General features: G+C 45.7%; 10 protein-coding genes across 10 annotated transcripts; 5 read left to right on the top strand and 5 right to left on the bottom strand.

Annotated features, from left to right (window-relative positions):
- Positions 1 to 965: 965 nt before the first annotated feature.
- Positions 966 to 2,425, bottom strand: N7479_009016 (uncharacterized protein; the record flags this gene model as incomplete). The annotated part of the gene is made up of 2 exons (XM_057256709.1): positions 966 to 2,198; positions 2,246 to 2,425. 2 exons carry the CDS (start codon positions 2,423 to 2,425, stop codon positions 966 to 968), a joined length of 1,413 nt encoding a protein of 470 aa, XP_057104167.1.
- Positions 2,426 to 5,072: 2,647 nt separating this feature from the next.
- N7479_009017 (uncharacterized protein) lies at positions 5,073 to 5,417 on the top strand (the record flags this gene model as incomplete). The annotated part of the gene is made up of 1 exon (XM_057256710.1): positions 5,073 to 5,417. One exon carries the CDS (start codon positions 5,073 to 5,075, stop codon positions 5,415 to 5,417), a length of 345 nt encoding a protein of 114 aa, XP_057104168.1.
- Positions 5,418 to 5,426: 9 nt separating this feature from the next.
- Positions 5,427 to 6,769, top strand: N7479_009018 (uncharacterized protein; the record flags this gene model as incomplete). The annotated part of the gene is made up of 4 exons (XM_057256711.1): positions 5,427 to 5,688; positions 5,747 to 5,853; positions 6,107 to 6,450; positions 6,526 to 6,769. The coding sequence occupies 4 exons, from the start codon at positions 5,427 to 5,429 to the stop codon at positions 6,767 to 6,769; spliced, it is 957 nt and encodes a 318-aa protein (XP_057104169.1).
- A 763-nt stretch (positions 6,770 to 7,532) lies between these two features.
- Positions 7,533 to 7,955, bottom strand: N7479_009019 (uncharacterized protein; the record flags this gene model as incomplete). The annotated part of the gene is made up of 1 exon (XM_057256712.1): positions 7,533 to 7,955. One exon carries the CDS (start codon positions 7,953 to 7,955, stop codon positions 7,533 to 7,535), a length of 423 nt encoding a protein of 140 aa, XP_057104170.1.
- A 3,067-nt stretch (positions 7,956 to 11,022) lies between these two features.
- N7479_009020 (aminoglycoside phosphotransferase family protein) lies at positions 11,023 to 11,956 on the bottom strand (the record flags this gene model as incomplete). Its single annotated transcript, XM_057256713.1, has 3 exons — positions 11,023 to 11,730; positions 11,784 to 11,836; positions 11,914 to 11,956. 3 exons carry the CDS (start codon positions 11,954 to 11,956, stop codon positions 11,023 to 11,025), a joined length of 804 nt encoding a protein of 267 aa, XP_057104171.1.
- Positions 11,957 to 12,020: 64 nt separating this feature from the next.
- Positions 12,021 to 12,951, bottom strand: N7479_009021 (Aminoglycoside phosphotransferase; the record flags this gene model as incomplete). The annotated part of the gene is made up of 4 exons (XM_057256714.1): positions 12,021 to 12,107; positions 12,193 to 12,426; positions 12,498 to 12,746; positions 12,778 to 12,951. 4 exons carry the CDS (start codon positions 12,949 to 12,951, stop codon positions 12,021 to 12,023), a joined length of 744 nt encoding a protein of 247 aa, XP_057104172.1.
- A 1,298-nt stretch (positions 12,952 to 14,249) lies between these two features.
- On the top strand, positions 14,250 to 16,216 carry N7479_009022 (fungal specific transcription factor domain-containing protein; the record flags this gene model as incomplete). The annotated part of the gene is made up of 6 exons (XM_057256715.1): positions 14,250 to 14,309; positions 14,362 to 14,456; positions 14,519 to 15,099; positions 15,157 to 15,276; positions 15,363 to 15,626; positions 15,684 to 16,216. 6 exons carry the CDS (start codon positions 14,250 to 14,252, stop codon positions 16,214 to 16,216), a joined length of 1,653 nt encoding a protein of 550 aa, XP_057104173.1.
- A 624-nt stretch (positions 16,217 to 16,840) lies between these two features.
- On the top strand, positions 16,841 to 18,764 carry N7479_009023 (putative MFS multidrug transporter; the record flags this gene model as incomplete). Its single annotated transcript, XM_057256716.1, has 7 exons — positions 16,841 to 16,898; positions 16,949 to 17,103; positions 17,156 to 17,569; positions 17,626 to 17,755; positions 17,814 to 18,056; positions 18,110 to 18,157; positions 18,211 to 18,764. The coding sequence occupies 7 exons, from the start codon at positions 16,841 to 16,843 to the stop codon at positions 18,762 to 18,764; spliced, it is 1,602 nt and encodes a 533-aa protein (XP_057104174.1).
- A 449-nt stretch (positions 18,765 to 19,213) lies between these two features.
- Positions 19,214 to 21,154, bottom strand: N7479_009024 (flavin-containing monooxygenase; the record flags this gene model as incomplete). The annotated part of the gene is made up of 5 exons (XM_057256717.1): positions 19,214 to 20,668; positions 20,722 to 20,755; positions 20,819 to 20,837; positions 20,893 to 21,015; positions 21,064 to 21,154. 5 exons carry the CDS (start codon positions 21,152 to 21,154, stop codon positions 19,214 to 19,216), a joined length of 1,722 nt encoding a protein of 573 aa, XP_057104175.1.
- A 975-nt stretch (positions 21,155 to 22,129) lies between these two features.
- Positions 22,130 to 23,271, top strand: N7479_009025 (serine hydrolase domain-containing protein; the record flags this gene model as incomplete). Its single annotated transcript, XM_057256718.1, has 6 exons — positions 22,130 to 22,226; positions 22,283 to 22,458; positions 22,507 to 22,632; positions 22,695 to 22,856; positions 22,990 to 23,169; positions 23,236 to 23,271. The coding sequence occupies 6 exons, from the start codon at positions 22,130 to 22,132 to the stop codon at positions 23,269 to 23,271; spliced, it is 777 nt and encodes a 258-aa protein (XP_057104176.1).
- Positions 23,272 to 23,673: the final 402 nt, after the last annotated feature.

Consider the following 23,673-nt stretch of genomic DNA (forward strand, 5'->3'; position numbering starts at 1 on the left):
ACTGCGATAATACTTGTTGCACCCGAGAGAGGGTTCATGATCAACAAGCCTTTAAAACGATAGATAATATAAAAAGCAGAAAGTAATACCCGCCCACAGATCCAAAGCTAAAGGGACAAATGAGGACAAAACCAGAGCTCATAGATGGACCTCAGAGAGGGTAGGTGTCAAAGTGAGGATAGGAGGAGGATCTTGATTGGTGCTTACCCCATCCACTAGCGTACATGAATTTCACAGGGGCCTTTCTGCCCATGTAGTACACTAACTGAAAAAGCCATTGTATCGCATGATGGGGTCAGTGTTGTTTTATACGGCGATGGCGTTTGGGGCAGGGGCCGGGGCCGGGGCCGAGGTGAGGACCTCACGTTGGCCTCGCGTTGGCAGGGATGCGGAAGCATTCGTCTGAAGTATGAGCGATCTTTCGCTATTGAAAAGTTCAAAAATGATATGGCTTGGGGGGCTTGTTGTTACCCTGCTGATTGAAAGCGGTGCTTATGTCGCAAAGGATATTGTTGGTGACTGGGGTGACTAGCAAGACGTAGGTACTCAGAAATAACGGAATCAGAGGAGTCACCGACGAAGTACGGTATAAGAGATGTGTGAACCGTGATGTGAAGGTGCAAAAGATGGTGGCGAGGCTTGTGAGTCTACTAGGTGATTGACAAATTCTTGGGAGCTAACTAGGCTTGCTTGTTAGTGATAATAAAGACAGCTTTTCGTCTTCTGTCCCTAGACGGATAAGATAAATTCTAACGAAATACTGCAGATCATAAAATAAGAAGTTTTACGTTTGACATAAAACTGACCCAGATAGAAAAAAATAACAAATAGTTGTTTGAGATGTTTACCTCAGATCTACAGGCTACAAGACTAAAAATGCTTTATTTAAAATACTATGAACCTTAGAAAAGATATATCATTTACGCTATTATTTTAGACAATGAAACGAGGACGCGAAAGTTCCATCACTGCGTAGGGAACAGACTTTCTATGCTATTAGATCGGGCGAACCGTTCCCAGCCAGTTGATGTATTCGTAGCACGAATCCAGTAGCCTCGAGACCCATTTTTTGTGACGACAGCCACAGGTATTATGTTTAGTCTCCATGTGTTTACAATCATAGGATTGACAAATACGACTGGCGCTCTTTTTCCATTGAGACTAGCACCGGAGAACTCAAGACCCGTGTAATCGAAGGTTGTCCAGTGGGATACCACAGCAAGCCCAAGGTTTCCAGTGCCTTGCAACTTTAATGAGAGATTCTTGGATGCATGATCTTCCGAGAACCGAAGGCTTTGTTTGACGGATCCGGTGGACGTATATTGCAGTGTTTTGAGCCGTATTTTCCGTGCAATCTCAGCAACTGACTCTTCTTTCAGCTGTTGAGTAGAGAATTTACACCGAAGAGCTAAAATACTACAACGGATGTAGTATGTTCCAGCCTTTGGGGGCTCAATAAAGCGACGAAAGTTGATAATCCCAAAGTAGTCCACTGGATTAGGTGGTGCAGTATTAGGTTGAGGAGAATAGACGCATTTCAGATACCACGCGGCGATAACATCATTTCGCGTGAGTTTGATATCGGGGGAACAATCTTTCAGTTCTGCCTGTGATTTTACCCGTAATCTGTCGACCCATGGGCCTGGAATATAGATAAATTTGGGTTCCAGCTCCTCGCGAAATCCGAACTTTGCAGCAAGGATCGCCAGTAGCACGCGCCACACAATCAGTGCTAGCTTAAATATTCCGCTGTCATAGCTTTTTGCATGCATCTGGTAGTGGAAATTCGATTCCGCTTCGGAACACTCATCTTCGACTTTCATCAGATCAGACATTCGGACATCCCCAGCATCAGGTGGAAGGACAAAAGAAGGAATTGGCTTATTAGACAATAGGTCACAAAATGCTCTAATAACTTCCCAACAATCATTGCCGTCACATATATGGTGTGAGATTCCAAAACAGAGCAACGTAGCATCTCGAAGAAGAGTAACACGAAGGCGGAAACTGTTTGTGAGGCTGGGAGAGACATTGAATATGAATTTCTCATCAACTGCAAATATTTCCGGGCATTCCATGATTTGCGGCCCATTGAAATGTTGGTTATAATGGATTGGAAGATAAGTAGCCAGTGGTTGGTCAATATCCCTACTGGCGTAATCGGCAGTAGAGCCACAGGTGAAGGACCATGGTTTTGTCTAGAAATGGATATAAGCAGGCCGTAGTAGCGGGAAGATGCACTCACGTCTTCGATCAAATGACCGCCAAGTATTGGCCATAATCCAATCAACTCGGTGAGTTTTCCCTTTAAAATAGCCGAGTCGAGCACAGCGTCGACAATCAGGCCTGCATAAATGGTACTATTATTTCCTAAAGGGCTGAAGCTCTTGCAAGTGTATTTCGAGCCCAAATTCGAATTCTCCATTTTTAGTGTTCAGCGGTAAGAAAGGGCGTGAGAAAATGAGTTGAAAACGGATGAGATCCTTTTTCTTTTATTGGGGGAGCACAGTACATATACTCTTCATCAACCCCCTGAGTGCGCAGTTCAGGTGTCCACCGCATGACAAAAGCATAATCGGAGTAAATATAAATATAAGTAGTACTGTACAGATTTTAGTGTCAAAATATGGAGTATTTGCCTATTTTTGCTGAGAGATATATGTAGGTAGTACTACGGACCTCAGTACTACTACGCACTTGAGCCCAATAATTACTCCGCTAGGTAGAGTTCTTGCGAGATAATTCCTACCTTTGCCACTTACCAAAATCAGAAGCAGTATTCCTGCATATGCACACTATTGGTAAATATTGTATTTATTTCTAACGCATAAAATGAGTGAAACACGGGTGTCTTTTGGTTTTTTTCCTCGTTCCGGAGTAGAAGAAATACGACATTTGATGTTGAAGCTCTGTGTCGCAAATCCCACGTGCTTCTAATCCAAATGAACGTCCTGCGACGGGAAGTTTCAACCAGGCTATCTTTATTTCCTTCCTAAACAAGTCTGCCGGAGATTGAGTTGGCTCCTAACCTTTGACTCAATTGGCGATTAAAACCTCTTTGCTGCTCTCCGGAAATTTGCACATAGTCCTGGACAGGATCCTGTGCAATACCTCTTATAAGAAGCTAACTTTCGTGTCTGAATGGAAAGCCCAGTATGCAGCTAATCATCTACCCAGACTTCTGAAAGATATGTTCGTCACTTCTCCAAATTATGGAAGTGGATACGAAAATTCATGCAGGATTGGGAAGACATGACTTGATGGGTCCACTTTATATAGTAAGATCTCAAGTGAATATAAACCAAATATCCCATATTTGTTTTTAGACAGTGAAGATCATTATTAAGAGACCAAGTCCTTCACAGCTCTCAGGTGGGGTTTTTTTCGAGATGAGCAGAATATATAGATAACAGTCCTGACCTATTACATTAGAATGGTTTCATCTGTTACAACCTGCCCGTGGACTGGCGAGTTACACACCAGGCCAAAAAGACCACTATATTTGAGTATTACGCTCAGATATTCCAGGCTCCAATATATATAGTGCGACATGAACTTGAATCTCAATAGTTGGCATATTTTGCAAACAGGGACTATCCATACAAGCACTCATGACTATATCTATCAGATGTAGAAAGAATGTTGTCAGAAGTAGTATAGTGCCTAGTCTCAGATCCCGGTTTGGGGCGATTCAATCGATATGCAGGTGGAAACACACGTAGATTGAGTGCATTCGGAATGTGGGCCGTGGAACTTTCTATCAATCGTATGTGGATACTGTCAGTTTGCTTCAAAATGACTAAGTACTCATGGAATTCAAAAATAAAACAAATTACAATATGAGCGGTATTTCAGGGAAGACACAGAACTGGTTCGCAATATCCGGATGATGAATTAGGCCACAGATACCACACACAGCTGCCAATAAGGTATCAACATATGAGCATGAGATCAGTTCTTCAACACTATTGACATACTCTGAAAAGGCATCTAGAGTGGCATCCAAAGGTTGCTACATGGCATTGTGGAGACACAGACCCACTAAGCTTCGCGCCAATCGCGTGCAGTCGTTTTCGAACCCACGACGTTTGAGTGCCAAGGCTGAGTCTCACGTGACCTTATTGTGAGACCAATCAAACACCAAAGAGATAGACCCACACCGTTTGATCTTAAATAAAGGCCTCGAAAGAAAAAAAAAATTAGGTAGCTTCTCTTTGATTGCGTGTCATCCTTAGCGCAGGGGCCATGCTAATCTTCTCTGTATATTTTCATCACACGTATGCCCCGAAGCCCGAAGGGCGAAATGCTTATTCGTTCTGTGCTATGTGACCTCAATTTCCGGCAGAATTATACCGCCTTGCTTGCTATCCTAGAAGACAAAGGCAGAGTGTGGTCATGTGGATCGCTCTTTATCCTCATTGGTGCCATAGGCAATGTTTTTAGGAGAAGGTTGAAGTGCATAGACTATGATGTTAAATGAGATCAATTCATGGTATTATGATTCTACATCGCGCGATCCTCGAAAGTCAAGAAAAGCCATATCCCGTTCGACCTCAATGTTATCATAACTCTAGATCTGTTAATTGAATATGAGATTCATAACTACAATTGTAAATACAGCCTACGTGACCATACTACGTAGACTAGTAAATGACCCTGTAGAAATGATGTTTGGCAAGTTTGCAGGACTGATCGCCGGGTTGTCCTGTTAGGGCTGACCCGCTCGGCCAACCTGCCTAGGTTGTCAGCTCGGGAGGCCTAATTCCGATCTTCCCCAGGATCTCGGGAAGGAGGCCGGGGTGACTGATGATGGTCAACTCCACCTGGATATTGTATTGAACTACATGTTCCACATGGGCCCTTCTCAGAGGCACGCCGTGTAGCTTGGCTCAGCTGCCTGTGGCAGGATTATGCGGCAGAATGGAAATTGAGGGGGAGACAGAGGGTGTAAAAACTGACAACGAGGATGCAAAATTGAAACAAAAAGCTTATTTTCCCATCACTTCCTGGACTTCACCTCAATAACACCCATTCAATCAAAAACCAAGCAAATATACTCAACCATCCCCGAAATGGCAACGACATTAACGGGTGGAAACCCACATATCATCCAACTCCCCAAGACGCCCTCCGACATACCCTCCGACCCGCAAAGCATCGCCCAACAATGGCTCACGTCTCTCGAAGTCGAGCTCTCCCGCCCAGAGAACTTGAACATCAATCAATTATTCCACGTCGATTCCTGGTGGCGCGACATGCTGGCGCTGGACTGGGACATGCGCACCGTACACACCGCCACTGAGATCCAGAGTTTCCTGCGCAAGCTACAGACCAACGCACAACTTTCCAACTTCCAACTTCAGGACTCGGGCAAGTTTCAGCCACGCCTGGAGAATGTCGTCGACGGGTTGAGCTGAGTATCTTCCATGTTCTTCTTCGAGACTGCCGTCGGCACTGGAACGGGCATGTTGCGTCTAACCCAAGCAGAGAATGGAGTTTGGAAGGCCTACACTGTGTATACGTCGTTGCAGGAGCTTAGCTCGTCTCGGGAGCCACTCGGGAAGCGTCGGGCGGAGGGAACGACGGAGTCGATGCCTGGTGACTTGGCTGGGGGTACACGGATCGAGCGCAGGAGTCGACAGAAGAATTTTTTGGATAAGGAGCCTGCTACGTTGGTTATCGGGGCTGGTAACACATTCCCTTTTTAGGATTATTGTCGGCGGTTTGAACGCTAACTGGTCAATAGGCCAAGCTGGATTGAATATGGGTGCTCGTTTGCAGAGCCCCGGAATTTCGTACCTGATTACCGATCAAAATGAGCGAGTTGGAGATAACCGGCGCAACCGTTATTGGGTACGTGGCACTGGAGGAACAAAATCTGCTATGGAGAGAAATACTGATTTTCGAAATGCAGACACTTGTCACGCACGATGCAGTCGAATATACACACATGGCATACCTTCCTTTCCCGCAAAACTGGCCATAATTTACACCGAAAAACAAACTGGGTGATTGGTTTGAAGCATACGCCAGCATCATGGAGTTGGATGTCGGGATGCAGACCTCAGTCGTCTCAGCGGACTACGACGAAGCTGCAGGCCAGTAGACGGTTGTCCTCGCGCGCGGCGATGGGTCCCAACGTACAGTCCGGCCTCGTCACCTTGTATGGTGTACCGGACACTCAGGGAAGGCTAGGATTCCCTCTTTCCCAGGACAAGAATATTTCCTAGGTAGTGTGTATCATAGTAGCCAGCACCGCGATGCGTCAGAAAGCGAAATTCGTGGTAAGAAGGTTGTTGTCGTCGGTTCCGGTAACAGTGGTCACGACATCGCACAGAACTTTTATGAAAACGACGCAGATGTCACTCTGCTGCAGCGCAGTGGGACATATGTTATAACCGCCGAGAAGGGTATATTTATGATGCACAGTGGACTGCACGAAGATGGCGGGTACGTTGTCAGAGTCTTTCCCATCTCTGTCCTATCCTATTATCTCACAGACCCATATTAATATCAACCGTCTAGTCCACCAACCGAACAATGTGACAATGTCTCCGAGAGTCTTCCCTGGCCAGTTCAACTCGAGTTGAGCGTACATATGACGAAGACCATTGCGGACGTCGAAAAGGAAACGCTAGACGGACTGCGTCGGGTCGGTTTCGAACTTGATTTCGGACAAGATGGGGCTGGTCTTACGCGCGCATACTTCACTCGCGGTGGAGGTTACTATATCGACGTCGGATGCAGTCAGCTTATCATCGATGGCTAGATCAAGGTCAACCATAACCCGGGGTGGTATCAATGCCATTGGGAAACGCGAGCTGCTTTTAGCGAACGGTGACTCCCTACCAGCGGATATTGTTGTCCTTGCCACCGGATATGATAGTATGCGCACGACAGTCAGGAAAGTCTTGGGTGACAAAGTTGCGGATCGGTGTTCTGATGTTTGGGGTTTGGATGCAGAAGGAGAGCTTCAAGGTGTAAGCTGCCATTTATTGTGGGTACTTCTGGAATGCATGCTGATTATAATGTTCAGATGTGGCGTCCCACTAGCCATCCGGGCTTCTGGTACTTCGGCGGAAACCTCGCCTTGTGCCGGATCTACTCGAAATTCTTGGCACTTCAGATCAAGGCTAGAGTCTGGTTTATCAAAAGGAGTGCGACAGTAGAAAAAAAAGAGAAAATTTCTAGAAAAAAACACTATCAAACACGATGCCGCGTACTCAACACTGCGAGTCATATCACAATAGCCTATCGGCTTCTAGCTTCTCTTCGTGAATATCACTGAAGCGGTACAACACCTTAGTAGAACGTAGTCGGGATACCTATATAGTTCCTCGCGGATTTATATATGTTGCCAATGGCTTAAATAGGGCACTGTTCACAGATCACTATTAGTTTGCAGCTTGTGATGTACTTTGAACTTGATGATTGCATAGTATACATGAATAGCAATGTTGATCGCCACAAAAATTCATTCAAAGAATTACTAAAAGCGTCGAATATCGTTTCCCTCCTCCATTACCCCCAATTCAGCGACAAAAGACCCAGACCCAGAGAACCAGACATAAACCAAGCAGCTGCTGCTGCCCTTGAAAAGAAGCAGCCGCACTAAGATGTGGATTATATCTGGGCAGAGAACAGTAATTCGATTGGACTTCCAAGTCTGGATTTTGTTTCATCTGGCAGAGAGTAAAATTACCCTGCAGCCAGTGACTAGCCTGATTGTCATCGCTGCCTGGCTCAGGCAGGCCTTGGAAAAATCGGTCGGGGATCTCGCACCATTGGGCATTTTGCGATGCCTCTTGGATTGAATTGGGCGAGCAGCATGCTGCCAGAGCCTCGGTCTCATTTTTGCGGGCGTCTCCATCCTTGATGTAGTACATGCAGTAGTTGGTTGAGGCTTGCGTTGCTTTTGGGAGCGTGGGGAGAGATTGGGCGTGTGTAATATCCATGATTTCTGGTGTAATCGGTGTAAGTTAGAATCACTGACTGGGCTGTCGGGATTCATTTATACCTTTATTCTGCTAACGTTTTATGGTACTGTGCTCTTCTGTGCGAGTGGATTTTGTTTGGAAATTTGTGAACATCAAGAGGATTCATTCTCGGGGTGTCAGCAGATATAAACTCAGGAGGCTCTATGGATCTTGGCATAGTTGGAAAGGGGGTCCAAGATACGAAGTACTATCTCTTAGCGGGGAAATGATCCTGTCAAGGTCCAATCAATGGTGATGTGTTGCCGTATTAATATTAGATCCCAGCCCGTCCCTGGGCCAAAAAGCCTTACCGTGGGAAGGATGTTATTTTAGGAGATTTTATTGTCAATTAATTGACATAGCCCCCAGCCTGTTTGAATATATTCCCCGTTGATCACATTCCTTTCTTCCATTCACATAGCTTTCATAGCTTTCCACAATGATATTGTGCTGTATTCTAATGATAGCTTCTACTCATAGAGTCGAACAAATTGCTTGGAGAGCTTATTGGTCTGATCCCACAATATCCGATCTGTACTCCGTACTTACAACATCCATACTTTACGACACCTGTGGAGGCTGCATAGTGGGTCACGCCATACGAGCCAGCCAATGAAAACACGAATTAATATCCACACGCTTAAGCCCCGATAATTGCCTATTCAGTCCGTGTGAATAGCTTCAAGATCGCAACTTGTTACTGTTGATCTTGCTAGGGTGGTAACTCTACACGGGGGAGAAACTACCGTCATCGAGTTTCCCCTCGGTATATATCAGATTTCGATTGTTATTTGAGAGTCGGACGTTTGAGACTTTGTCCTGGTGAAGCGATTTAGAGAGTTCCATAGCAATAGGTAAACGATGAATAAAGAAAGAAGCAGCTAAATCGCTCCAAGGTTCTTTGGAAAGTTCCTGGCCATTAGATAATCGATTCCAAGGCCATAATGTGGGTACAGTGGGGCCTCTCCGGCACCAACTTTCCCGTTTCGGCCGTTGAAAGTATGACGACCTCGAAGGTGATTATTTTGATTTTCATATAGTTCATGTGTTCCTGTGATAAGAATAGAAGTAACAGTAAATTCCAAAATTGTGCATATTGAAGAGGAATGTTGTGTCAATCGGGGGGGGGGGGAATCAAAGTGGTGGAGTGAGAGAAAAAGTGAAATAGTGAACGGCGAGGGGATATGACTGAGATAAACAACTTTATTGGAAAGGAAGGAGAGCGAGAATGAAGTCAAATGGAAGGGATCTACGTGTATTTATGGGAAGGAACGAATGGGATAGATGAAAATGGGAAGGAAAGGAAGGAAGGCATAGAAGGAAATAGCCTCAGAGAAAATGGGAATTGGATCTGGGGAGGAAGTAGGGGATGGGAATAACGTCAATAATTGTGATGGGAATTGTTCCAGGGCAAGGAAGGTCGACAAAGAACAAGGGGAAGGTACGAGACAGGAAATAGCTTCAACCGTCTAGTATATATGGATGGCCTGTAGGAATTGGTGGGGTACAAACCACCTTGGAAAGGGTGCGAATGGCCTCACGAAGCCAATAGATAGAAATGACGGGGATGACGGGGATAGACGCAATGGAGACAAATACTGGGGCGCAATAGCTTCAAAAGGCATCTGAAACTAAGTGGACCTCAGAACTCTGAATAGCTTCAGAATCACCGTATTAGGCCAAGCAAGATCCAGCCAATCAGATCACTGGAAATAGTAAAAAAAGGCCAATTATAATGAACATCCAACAAGAGTTGTCAATTCTCAAGCCCCGCTGGCTTAGCGGTATTGGTCTGGTAGTACTCCCGAGGGTACACCGGCTGGTTATTCAGGCGAGCTTGCGTGTTCGAGCCAGGGCGTTGTCGCTAAGTAAATAGGTCCTAACAGGTGCTTCGACCCACCTGGACAGCCCCGAGGGGGTTGGGCTGCGTGAGGCATTCGCTAACAACACGCATAGTTATGACCCTCTGTAACAGGTAACAGGAGTGGCAGTCGTGTGACACAAACGAGAATAGGTCGAAGAGTTTTTTTTTTTTTCCTTTTTCAAAGCTGCATATTGGTATACATTGTCTCCCCATCTTGCGACTTCGAAGTTTCGGAATGAGCAGGAAGCTATTTCCCACGTTTACCATTGGTATACAGCGTCTACAGGTCAACCCCCGGGCCGTTGAATATTATCACCAGCTAGTTCCTTCCTTGAATACAGTACACGTACCTAGGGACCCATGGACCTTCGATATGCTTGTAAGATCCATCTTTTTGTTGTGACCAGCTGCCGCTCTGGCCTCGCTCTCAATAGGATTAACCGAGAAATCGGATAATTCTTTGTGGATTATTCACTATCTCGATCTCAGTATTAGATGTCAGTAAGCGCATCCACCTCTCCACCTCTCGATATACCCAATGCTAACAACCAATTCCCAGCCATTATCCATGAAGACAGCAATGCAATGTACATGCAAGCCACAACTCCCACTCCGGTAAGACAGCAAACGGCAAACGATATTCAACCATCTAATCGCTAACAGCTATCCTATAAACCTCAACAACAAAAGACCACAGCTAGTCGCCATGCGGATCGCTTTGCAAGCTCGGATTTTGCCGCAGGAGAGACCGAATCGATCCCCCCCGAGGGAATCCCCACCGATGTGCGTGACCGTTGGAGTTGAACCATTGTATGCCGATCAAATTATGACCTGGGATTAGGGGTGAAAAATACTGAGCTGGGGTAAGATGCGAGAGACACGCTCCGAGGAACCTGACGCACGTGTGACTGGTCTGGAAGTGCGTGTTAGAAGTCCAGATATAACAAACTGTGCAATTGACGGTTTCCATACCCGAGAAAGAATGGAGTGGTAATTGTGATTGAGGCTGCAACACACTCCTAATGGGAGATCGTATGTGGAGACGTCAATCACGTACATCTTATATGGAATTTCTACTGTCATCTGAATTTCTGTGGGAAATCTGGTAAAAGAAAGAATAAGAGATTGATATTGGTACTTGGATACTCCATAATAGTTATATGCACAAACTGCGACAATGTATCAACACCCGAACGGCGTGTCACGCCACAATAACCTCTCAGCTCCTAACTCTTCCTCATATTCCTCTCCCGCGAATGCCTCAAAAATGACAAATTGTATTTCCCAGGTTGCCCGTACCGTATAAAAAAACTTTGTAAAATCCCAGTACTCAGGATAGAAGCCGGTACATTCCCAGTCCACGATTCCAGACAGCCGCCCTTCGTCGATGATAATATTTCGGGGTTGCAGGTCCGCATGGGTGAATATAGACCGGTACTGACGTGCGTGGACAGCGGCAATATCTTTCTTCGTCTCATTGAGCACATGTTTATGAACAAGAAAGGAATTGAAATCTGAAATATGGTGGAACGGACCACATACGCCCGAGGGGAAACGATAATCAAATAGCGGGCCGCCATGACTGTTGGAGAAGAGGTGAAAAGTCTGATTTGGGATAGAAAGTAGTTGCGATAAGGCGTTCTTCAGATCTGTCGATAGTTGTTTGCGCTCCGAGTATGAGAGTCGGTGAAAAACTTCATCCAGGGGTTCTCCAGGTGCGGCTGTCATGATAAGAACGGGGCACGTGCTCTGGTAGTCGTCTACCCAAAGGGGTGCGGGGATCGAAGTATACCGTTCCACCAGCCTTAATGTCTCTCCCTCATTAGGATTGCGATTGGGGTCTTTTGTGTATAATCCGAACGGCAACTGGCTCACGCGGCCGCCAAAATACTCTGGGTATAGATAGGTGCTTAGTCTTAAGAGCGTAATTTAACACTGCACACGTATGAAGTGAGGCACGAGGCGCCAGAGTGAGTGTAGTATCTTTTGGGTTGGTCTGTTCAAGCGGACTATCACAAGGAAAGAAATTAGCACTAGAGTTCTATAAGTAACGGGGTTATTTGTATCATACACAAAGGGGGCGAGGGTCGGCACTCGGCGATTCGTTCTTCAACATGAAACAGATGCAAAAAAGTTGCGACTCGGTGATGCGTTAGTAATAAGAATGGATCTGGAAGAGGCTAATTGGTGTCTTGGCTCTCCATGATGAAAATTTGCATTGTTGACTTCCAGTGGCTACCATAGCTAAGAAAAAGTCGCCCGTAAGGCTCAGGAAACAGTCTGGACACAAAAGATTGACACCAAGTCAGCTGAAAGTGCTGTGGGAACGATCAGATTCCAGGAAGTACTGACATAAACTTCGGTGGGAGTTTTGATTCTGGTTTCGGTTTCATCGTTCCACTGATCGGGGGTATTTGTTGGCGGAAGTATTTGGACTTTTCCATTCCGGAATGCCAAATGAACGCTAGGAGAGAGTAGAAATAGATTTCTGAGCTGAGATTCCAGTTTGTTAGTCTGTAAAATTGTCTGAAGCTCGGATTTTTTGGTAGGGGTCAAAAAACCCCGCAGGAGAGGATAAAGAGGACCCTTTAATAGTTCGTCAAATTAGTTAAATTTCTGATTCTAGGCCATGACCAAAGGTTATTATAAATATCTACTTGCGGATCCATGTCACTTTCATCAAAAAGGCTCGGTGGAATCACCCAGACATGATCGAACTGAAGGGATACGTTGGGGCCTGATGGTTTCTTGTTCAACATAAGACAGTGTGAGTTCTCTCGAGTTTCAACGAGTGCGCATGCTTGGGATGAGACCAAGTCTCGTCTGATGACTGATTTTATGGTTAGTGGAGATACAGGAGCCAGTGGGGACGCGCTCGGTTTCGACTGAAAATTCGTAACCAGTCGCTTCCAGTCAATTTTTTAACTCATGTAGGACTTGCTCTGTCGAAAAATCGGGGCAATCATGAATCCTTTCCCAGATATAGCAAGCAGCATGCTCTGGATCGACGGCCTCGTTCAGAAAAGCTCTCCAGATTGAGTGCTCGATGGGTGTGAGCGAGGCGGATTCAATGAGTTGAAGAGTTGCGTTATATTTCGCTAGTAGAGCCATTTTCAAGGATGCATGGAACTAGTGTCTAAAACGCTAAGTCACAATGTACGACGTATATACTGTGGTCTACTTCTCTACTATTGACGACAATAGGCATGCGTTGAAGGGCTGATGATAGACCACTTGAAGTTGGGACCTTGAAGTCCTAAGGCATTGATTACGGATGCCAAAGTGAGCTAAGTGCTTTTGAACTTTTAGTGCTCGATCCGTAGATCGGCAGGAAATAAAGATTTCGAGGCGGCGCAACGTAGGCGCTCCGAGGTACCAACGCAATGACAGTGGGGTAAACAAGAGGTTCAAAATGAGCAAGAGGCTTATGACAAAAATAGCCCTTGGAAAACTACTAATAATATGACGTCGGAAAGACCAAACAACGCTGGTGGTCAGGTGACTCCTCTCAATCTTCTCTTCGCATGGCAATCTACATACTAGTTGTCCTCTCTTGGGCTGATCCACCAGGAACTCATCATTCTTCTTTCTTGGGTTGTGGGGAATTTCTTTCTCTTGAAATGACTTGCAGATGAATTAACGGCAGTTTTGTGAAGATTTTTAGATAATTTCTTCTTACCTCCACACGAGGCGTTGTTGGCGTTCTTGACCTTCCAAAAGGGGAAGAGCCAACCGTGCACGTGACCGGATTTTCGTTGACCGGCAAACATAGCCCCATCAGGCAGTTGACAGGCATTAGACTAAGCCACAGTCCACGATCGAGACGATACGCATTGGCAGATCTTTGCCGACTGGGACCCGATATCTGATTCTGTTCCTAGGAGGCTTAGTTAGGCTTGGTTAGTTGTTAGACTTGCATTAACAAACGGCAACCATGAGCGAAAGGGGGCCGGAAATTGTGTATCGGGCCGAAAATGTCCCGATTCGCTTTTTCAAAGCATGTCGCTGGTGCAGAAGACAAAAGATGCGATGTGACGCGCGCAATCAAGTCCCTTGCTTCCGCTGCCGCTCTACCGGCCGGGATTGCATCTTGGACCCCATTGATGATGGTCGGAGACGAAGTGACCGTCGACGAAAAAGAACAACTCCCTCAAGGTGACAATTGAACTATCGATATTGCATATGAAGGCAGCGAGCTAATATTCCATCAAAGAAACCATACTGCTTCACCGTTGGGCCCAAGGACCGGATATCACACTCCGTCGTCAAGAGATCAGGGGTTCTCACCTGCCACCGTGCAAGATGGCGGTTTTGACCCATTACCTGATTCTACTGGATTGAGCAGCCTTCAGCGGTCTTACACATCTGATGCGAACGGACCAGACTCTCAGCAGCTCAGCCCAAATGAAATGATCGCGCCTGCATCAGCGGTACACTCTATGTCTGTGAATTTGCTGGGCACTAATGATGTGAGTCACAGTTAAACCACTTACAAAATTGGCATTGAACTAACAGAGCAAGATATTTATGGAAACCTCGACTAAGGGTGATCCCACTGGAGATGTCGTCGCAAGAGGAATCGTCAGTGAGGAGCTTGCTCGTATCATGTATGAGAGGTATGAAACCAACAGCCAAATGGAATTGCAGTGTATCATAATCTGATCAAACTGTGCTCTAGGTTTACGGGAGGATCGAAAAATTTCTTGCCTCTTTTTGATCCGATTAGAGATACATTCGATTCTGTCCGTTCAAGGTCCTTGTTTTGCTTTACAGTGATTATCTACCTGGCTAGTCGCGCAGTAACAGATTTACGTGGAGACACGCATATGCAGCGTGTTCTACAAGACGAGGCACAACGTTTGGCCGAAGACAGCTTCTTCGAGCGACCTACCAAACTAGAAACAGTCCAAGGAATGATTCTTCTAGCTGCCTACTCCGAAAAAACATGGTTCTCCATTGCCCTCATTCTTCGCACTGCCTTGGATTCTGGATTGGAGAAATCTTTGGACACTTTGCTCTCCCAAGAGAATGTACCCCGAAGTTCGCTTTCGGCTTCCATGGCTGAACGTGAATTGGTATGGCAGACAAGAACCTGGTTAATCAGTTTCACATTGGAGTTGGACGTCGCATCTGGTACAGGACGCAAATCACGCATTGGCGAGGTAGACGTGGTAAAACTGCGCAGATTCCTCGACTATCCTCTCTCTCTTCCCTGTGATATGCGTACTGTGTGTATCATTGAGCTTCATCAACTTCGAGGTAAGGCGAACAAAACTGCAAGCGCAATCTATGTGTCGAATTTCTAACAGGTGGCAGGTAATTCTCGTATCATTATTGATAATACTTCAACTATTGGCGATATTATGTCCACGGAACTACCGGCCATTATGACGAGACTGCAAAATTGGTGGACGACGTGGGATGAAATTCATGGAAGTAAGCTGTCCTTTCTTGCGTTCAATATACTCACAATCTGGATTATTTCTGACTTGTATAATTTGAAGATAATGGTTTCCATATAGGAGCCTTTCAACGCAGCAGCCTCAAGAACATGCTTAATTATGCTAGGATTTTTGTTTTCTGTGCTTCTCTGGCACGGATTCAAAAGTTACAACCGACGTACACGAATTCAAGTACCGAAATCCTCGATCAGGATGTGATGAATCTGTGGCAGTCCCTTGTGGCAACCATCATGGAACAATTAGGTATTTTGATCAACGAGCCATCCTATCGCTGTCAATTACCGTGGGCACCAACATATCCAGCCCTCACAATCGCTTTCGTCAGTAAGTTGATCATTTCCTCAATTAGCAACATACAATTTACTAATAATATGGGTTTAGCGACATTCGCTCTTCGGATCGCCAGATGGCGTCCGAATCTGATCAATCAAAGTCTTTTGCTTGAAAGAGCAGAGAAGATCTGTGATTTCCTCAAACAACCCCCGTATCCCGATATTCACCGGACTGTTTCCATCTTCGTGAACTATGCACGTGCCTTGATTGCCAGTCAGCGTCCGCAAAGCAGTCATAGTACAGATTTACCCCTCATGGATGATCAAAATGAGGGCCCACCATTCGAGAGAGCTGATAATCCCATGATAAACGGCCCGTCTTCATCGGGAATGGGTCCCCTCGATGATCTCCGCTACAGAACTGGCCCGACCATTCAGGCAGATAAAGATTCAAACATGGTCTCAATGCCAAGCGGTGACCCATCTGTAATGGCCAGAGCGCCCGTATCTCGGCTATCCGGCACGATGGAGGCACCGAACTGGACTGTGTCGAATTCTATTGCAGATTCCTTTGGTCTGTTCGAGGAGGGGCAGAATGATATATTCGACTTCTTGCCTATGATGCCATCAATACCACAGTAACAACAACTTACCTAATATATCTTATTGAAATTGATATCACTCAAATCCCACTGTCTAAACTAAGTAAGTCGAACAAGGCGGAAGTTCTAGCCTCGTAGATCAACTCTGAAACTCCGATGAACAACAAATTGGGCCGCAACGCGCAGGGCATTATCTTTTCAGTATTCACATGTGTTTAGTCATATCATTTTGAATGCATCTCCACCCAAAAATGCATCTGTAACAATCAATTTGTGTAACCGGGCCAGCAATTGAGGTCCGGGACCTGCCCGGCCCCGTGAGTGGACTGCCCTAAAAGCCGGTCCCGCATCGGCCCCGGTTCCGCTTGCAAAAAACCCGAAATATACCAGTCTCTCATTGGCCTGTTACTTACTCCAAGATGATAGAGAGAGATATTATGCAGAACCAACAGGTTCTAGACATAGTGAGTCAAAGAATCGACAAGGTTTTCCCTTCTGGGTCCGCCGGTTGCAATGGGAACGAAAAAAAATTTGGTATGGCATATATAGCGCTTAGGTCCTCATCTACTGGAGTTTTTTTTGAGAGTTAGAATAAACACATAAAACATACTTCCAGTCTTCTTCCTTTTTGTTCTAGCTTACCCCGCACATTTGATGGTGCAATATGGCGTCAGACACGAAACAATCCTTAACAGCTCAGATAAGCGCCATCCTTTCTTCAGGTGCGATCAACCTCAACTAATATTTGCTGGACTATGCTAACATATACTAGACAAGGATGAGAGTTCAGACAATAGGTCCCTTGCTTCAGCAACGGAGAATAACCAAAGGTCAAATAGCGATTACCAAATAGTTCAACAGTCTCAGGACGAACTACTTGTCGATTTTCAGGAGAACTCACCAAAAAACCCACACAACTGGGCATTTGTACGCACATTGAGATCTGTGTATTAGAGATATTAACTAACACTTCAAACAGAGCAAAAAGTTCTACAATGCGGTTGTGGGTCTATTCGTTGTTGTCAATAGCGGCATATCATCCGCACTCCCCAGCAATGCAGTCCCCACTATCATGCAGGAATTCCACCAGTCCGGAGACCAACAAAAGGTCTTACCAACTGCCGTATTCCTCGTTGGATATGTGATTGGACCTATGATATTCAGTCCATTGAGCGAAACTATTGGACGGAAACCTGTGCTACTCTGGTCTTTCACTGTTTTTGTCCTTGCTACACTTGGCTGTGCTCTAGCGCCAAATTGGTCCTCTCTTCTCGTCTTTCGCGCTATCTGTGGTCTTGTAGGAGCTGCTCCTCAGACCGTTGTTGGTGGTATTTATGCCGACATGTATTCTGATCTCCGAACTCGTGGTCGCGCGATGGCGTTGTATATGTCGGTATGTTGTCGCTAATCAAGTTCACTGTTTGAATAGTATACTGATATTTCTCCCAGGCTTGCAGTTTTGGTCCCATTATCGGCCCGATTATCTCCGGATGCTCGATCAAATATGGATGGCGATGGACTTTTAGGATCGATTTGATTCTGACGGGTCTTACTTGGTTGGGCCTGCTCTTCACGTCTGGTATGATTACTACTTGGCCCAGCAAACTGTGCCACCAGCTCATCTCAGATCGAAATAGAAACTTTTACTCCTGCACTTTTGAAGAAACAAGCTGCCAAACTAAGGAAAGAATCTGGATCCAATCGATACTTCTCGCGCGAGGAGCTTAACCTGGATTTGAGATTGACGGCGATGGAGATTGTCACTCGGCCCATGACAATGCTCTTCTTTGAGCCTATCATCTCCTCAACATCCATCTATATTGCCATTGCATACAGTCTGGTCTTCTTTTATTTCCAGGCCTATCCCATCATCTTTGGAGGTAATGCTTCCTTCCACATGGAGTTCCCATCCACAATATTAACAAGTTCGCAGGTGTCTATGATTTCACCATCGAGCAAACTTCCCTCACCCTCATCCCAAGTACGTCCATCGCATTTCTTCTATATCCCTACCCACAACTAACCCCATCACAGTTGGCCTCGGCGCCACTTCTTCCGGCTTCTTTGCCCTCTATTACGACGTCATCTACGAAAAGGCCAAAAAGCTCAACAAAGACTGGGCGTGCGGCCCAGAAGTCCACCGACTCCCCATCTCCTGCATCTCTGGGCCCTGCCTGACAATAAGCATGTTCTGGCTCGCCTGGTCAGCAAAGCCAAGCGTGCACTGGGCATCAGCCGTGATATCAGGGTTCTTCTTCGGGTTCGGATACCAGGCCATCTTCACTTCGCTTCTTACCTACGTTACCGACGCATATAAGATCTACTCAGCCAGCGCACTGGCAGCTTCCGTTATTCTGCGCAGCATTGCTGGAGCGGTTTTCCCACTGGCCGTTGCTCCGCTCTATAACTCTTTCGGCGTTGCTTGGGCTACCTCCCTCGTTGGGTTTGTTAGCTTGGCTTGCATTCCAATTCCTTTTGCTTTGATGAAATGGGGTCCCTGGATTCGAGAGACAAGTCCCTTCTGTCAGAGACTGATTTTGGAGGAAAAACAAAGGGCCAGTGGAGCGAGTACACCCGCACAGGTATAGATGTATTCTCGACGCTTTTTCTTTGGGTTGGGATTCTGTTTTATTGACCGGGGACTGGTTTGGGACGAAGTAATGACTTGATACCTAATTTATAATGAAGTTCGTGATTTTTCCAATTTCCGAATAGTCTTGGTATGGCGTAGTGAGATTTATATTTCACATCGTAGTAACATATGTTGTTGACCACGGATTTCGGTCATATTATACCAAGGCAATTATGGATTTTATGGTTGCTTGTGAACTATAGGTCTGCGTAATATGGAAAGAATACAAATTTCAAAATAAACTATTGTGTACATGCATCGCTGCAACCAACATCTGCAAAAATATGATGTTCCGGCACTGTTAACGGGCTACCTAGTTACCTGTCTTGTAGCTCAGTAAGTGTTCTTCCCTGTCTCCGAAAAACGACTCGAGGAGAAATACCTCAGTAACAAGAAGCATGTGATTCAAGATGAGATCAAGCTCCGAAGGAGGTTAGGTCGTAGAGCCGCGAGTGTCAGTGATACGAGTACCATTCCAACCATGATTCTCGGAGTTGTGATACTGGGCTGTGTTTCTTCTATCACGCGGCCAAGTTTGGTTGGGGCTTTGGCCTGTATTGTTGCAGCACCACGTCCTTCCACTTCAAAATCGCGCCAATTCAAAACACTGAGCATCTTCTGATATTCAACCACATTTCCAGGCCAGTTGTTCGTGACGACACCGTCAGACGTTTTGTACCAGCTATTGCACTGGGGGTGTGCAAAAGTACTAGTCTTCAAAATTGTTTGAATCTTATCATTGAATGCTCGAACATTTTCTTTCTTGGGTGTGAAGGAGACAATATCACCATTTCCCCGTGAATCTATCACTTCCCTGATAAGAGTGGTAATATATCGCGACTGTGATTCGATCATCAGGATGATACTGTTGTGCCCGAGATTTGTATTGGGTCCGTATAGCATGCCAAAGTTGGGCATATCCTCCACAAACATGCCGTAAAGAGCGTTGGCCTTGCCCTGCCAGATGTCACCAATGGTGCATCCGTTCCGCCCGACGACATTGACTGGGTGCAAAAATTCAACTGTGCGGAACCCAGTTGCGAGGACTATGAGATCATATTCCTCTTCTTCTTTGTTTTCAACTTTGGCACCACGGTCCGTGATGTTCTCGATATTGTCGGTCTCCAAGATGACATTTGGCAAGCCCATCGCTGGGAAGAAATCATCTGAGATCAAAACCCGCTTGCAGCCGGTAGGATAGTCTGGAGTCAACTTATTCCAGAGATCAGGCCTATTGGGAAGCGCGGCGTTTAAACTCGCAGTATGTGCCTGTTCAAGCATCTTGGAGGACGGGGCATTGGGCTTGCTGATGGAATCGTGCATAGACTCTCGAAAATCCATCACCAACTGTCGATGGCGTTTCTGAGCAGATGGGAGAAGTTTGAACAGAGAGCGGCGCCACTGAGGGATAATTGTATCCCCACGGGGCACGACCCAGTTTGGTGTCCGTTGAAACACAGTGACTGATTTGGCGACTTTCGCTATTTCGGGAATGATTTGAATGGCGGTCGCACCGTTACCGATGACTGCAATCCTCTTTCCTTCGAGACTGTAGCCCCAGTCCCAGCGGGCGGAATGCATCACCTTTCCACTGAACGAATCCAAGCCAGGGATCTGAGGAATATTGGGCTGGTTCAGCTGTCCAACCCCGGAGACAAAGAAGTCAGCCGAGATTGTGCTGTGTGTTGGCGAAACCCCACCATCCCTGTTATCGAGCGTTTTCAAGTCCAGCTGCCATTTTTTGGATGCCTCATCCCAAGCAGCACTTTCCAGAGTCGTGTTGAATCGAGCGTAGCGATAAAGATTCCACTTGGCCGCGACTGATCGCAGATAGTTGAGGATTTCCGGCTGCCCGGGATACTAATCACCAAATTATAAGCTCCACGCTATACCAAAGACCATGCTATACATACCTCTCGGGTCCAATCATTCGGTTCAAATGAAAAACTGTAAATGACAAATGAGAGTCAGTATAAGGAGAACATCAGCCCCTATTTGGGGTCATCTTACCTGTAGAGATAGCTCTGAACTATGTTGATGTTAGATATATTTTTGCACAAGCTAAGAGTTCACATGCAACTTACTATCACAGCAACAACCCGGGTATTGATTGTCGTGCCAAGTTCCGCCAAATCCATCTGATTTTTCTATTATGACAAAATCGTGATAATTATGGTTCCTGATAAGGTCAATGGCAACACAAATTCCTGGAATTGGGTTAGTTTGTCGTTGGTTGGGTAAGCAGAAGAATTTACCTGAGATGCCGCCCCCGACAATAACAACACCTGCATTGCTGTGTTGTTCATGGCGTGTAATACACTGCTTATCCACCAATTTTTCTGCCATTTATAAGGGGAACAGTCAATTACCAAATGAAAGTATCAGGTAATATGCGGAGTGAAGCTCAAGAGCTCATGCCTTCCAGGGGTGTATAAAGGAACGGTATATAAAGGAACAAGGAAAAGCCCCGACAACTTCCTCGCGAAAAAAGGAGCAATTCAGTAGCTCCGCATAGCTATCAGAGTTACTAACCAAACTAATAATACATCTGACCAGGTGGCTTCGGTTACCAATTTGGTCTTCGGAGTTCGGGTGCCCAAAGTACCATTCCTACCAACATAGCCACCCGGATGTGTCCCTTGCAATTTTACGGTATGAAGTACCTCTTACATATATAGTCAGTTTATTCTTTATTCTAGCACATTTATTCTAACATTCTGCTATAATGAAACCAGAAACTATGGAGAATCTTTAGTCTGGGAATATGTCTATGTGCTAATTATATGCCAAAAGCGTAGTGGAATTTCTTCTCATAATTCTGTGGCAGCGATAAGAATTCATAAAATAAAGCATGTGATTCGTCTGATTGTAGCATATGGGGTATGCAAAATGGCGTCTTGGCGAGCCGTCGATCCTGTCGGATATCCCAAAAGGGTCACGGTAAAGGATTGTTATTCCCGGGGCCCCAGGAAACTCAAATTGATCCACATGACAAGTCCTAGCCAGATGCCAAGAAGGGATAATTGCTGAATTGACGATGCCCATTCACACGGTTATGGTTCCGAGCATTACAGATGGCGTAGGAATCACGACTACGCACGCCGCACGGCCACCGAAAATGGAATTCCGGTAGAGCCGTTAGGATGTATGGTTATGGAAGATATATGGTATAATCAAGTTCTAATGTAAGAGCTCTTTGCTATTTGTTTCTTATCTTATATATATCTTTTGATCGGCATATTTTGAAAAATCGCCGACAGTCTTTCCTATATTTCAGAAGTTCATTTGTCAAATCGATTATCTCTTTAAATAACCGTTGTGATGGAGGCTTTCACCAAGAACCTTCATGCGAGCACGGACTTGAGTAGTCCTAACGCTGTGAGTGCTGGCATAGTAGCAACAGCCGTGGGCCGTGGTGGTAAGTGATCCCCTTCCAACAGACAGTTAACAGTTCTCTATGCTAAACGTGACCAGGAAAGAAACTGTATTTTGAAGCCGCAGGTGATGGAACTGGGGATTCTCTCTGGTGGCTCGCATCGCAGGGAAAGCTCTTCTGTACCGTTGCTGTCTTGCAGGCCGTGGAACGCGGTCTTATCGGACTACATGACGATGTTTCGGATATTGTACCAGAACTAGGACATCTCCCCATTGTCGATGGAGAGAACCCAGATGGGACCGTCAAGACAAGGCCATGACAGAACAAAATCACCCTAAGTCTCCTCCTCTCGCACCAGAGTGGACTGACCTACAACCTATTCAATCCAACGCTGCAGAAATGGGAGAAGGAACAGGGCTCAGACCTTCCTCTCCTGAATAAAAATTTTGTGAGTTATAAACTTTGTGGTGTCATTTTTGCGCTGTAATGTATGTATTAACAGATTCTCAGAAATCCTTCGAGACGATGCCGTTGATTTTCGAGCATGGAACTGATTGGGCTTATGGCTCCGGCCTTGTCTGCATATTCAACTATGTGAATCTTGGGGTCTCACAAGTGACGATATCCGACAGCGGAACCTCCTTTTCTGGTGCTTGTTTTGCTTTGACACGAGTACGTCCTAGCCTTCATATTCCTCCATACTACGGCAGCTCATTTAACTAGGTTAGATATGATATACCGCCTTGGAAGGCCACCTCAGATTCGCCTTTCTGATGTTACAATTTCTCTTCCACCTGCGGGCCAGGACATGAGCATGAGTCATGCCATGGGCGAGTCGTGGAATACGATCAGCCCTGGGGACGATGGGCGAATTTTCCTATCTCTTATCAAGGTCGCAAAAGTCCTTGTGAAAGTGTACGAGTGGGCGCAGGTCAGTGAATATAGTGCCAATCTACTTACACAGGCGCTGGAGCTTGATGGGAAGGTATGTGAGGGCGTAAAATGCTCGACCCTTCATTATGTGATTTTGGATATTTTTAACAAAACCTAGTTGTGTGGCATTCATAGTTCTCTCGAGCCAGAGTAGAGACTGTATGAACATACCATGTCAAACAGTCTCAACACTCTTCCTCCTCGAATGCTCACTCCCTTGGTACAGATCCATTGCTGGATTCTAAATGCCCGGTGGGTATTATTTTGCCGCATTGACATGCTGCAGACTGAGCGAGATGTATCTGGCGATGGAGGATTTATGGTGGACTTGGCCTGCAGAGGCTATAAATCTGCATCGTGCATGATACAGTTAGTTCAGTCCTTGCCGAGTGAATCCATTCCCGGCGGATGGTACGTGTTTTGAACTAACTATTTTTGTGGCCTATAATATTTTTTTATCAATTTAACTTGCTATTGCACAGGATATTTGACTCTTATAGCACATTTACCTTCTTTGTTCTCTTCATTGGAGTGGTCAACCACCCTCTTTCTCTCG

Source organism: Penicillium vulpinum, assembly GCF_028829585.1.
Source record: "Penicillium vulpinum strain IBT 29486 chromosome Unknown utg000004l_segment0_segment0, whole genome shotgun sequence".
Taxonomy (NCBI): Eukaryota; Fungi; Ascomycota; class Eurotiomycetes; order Eurotiales; family Aspergillaceae; genus Penicillium; species Penicillium vulpinum.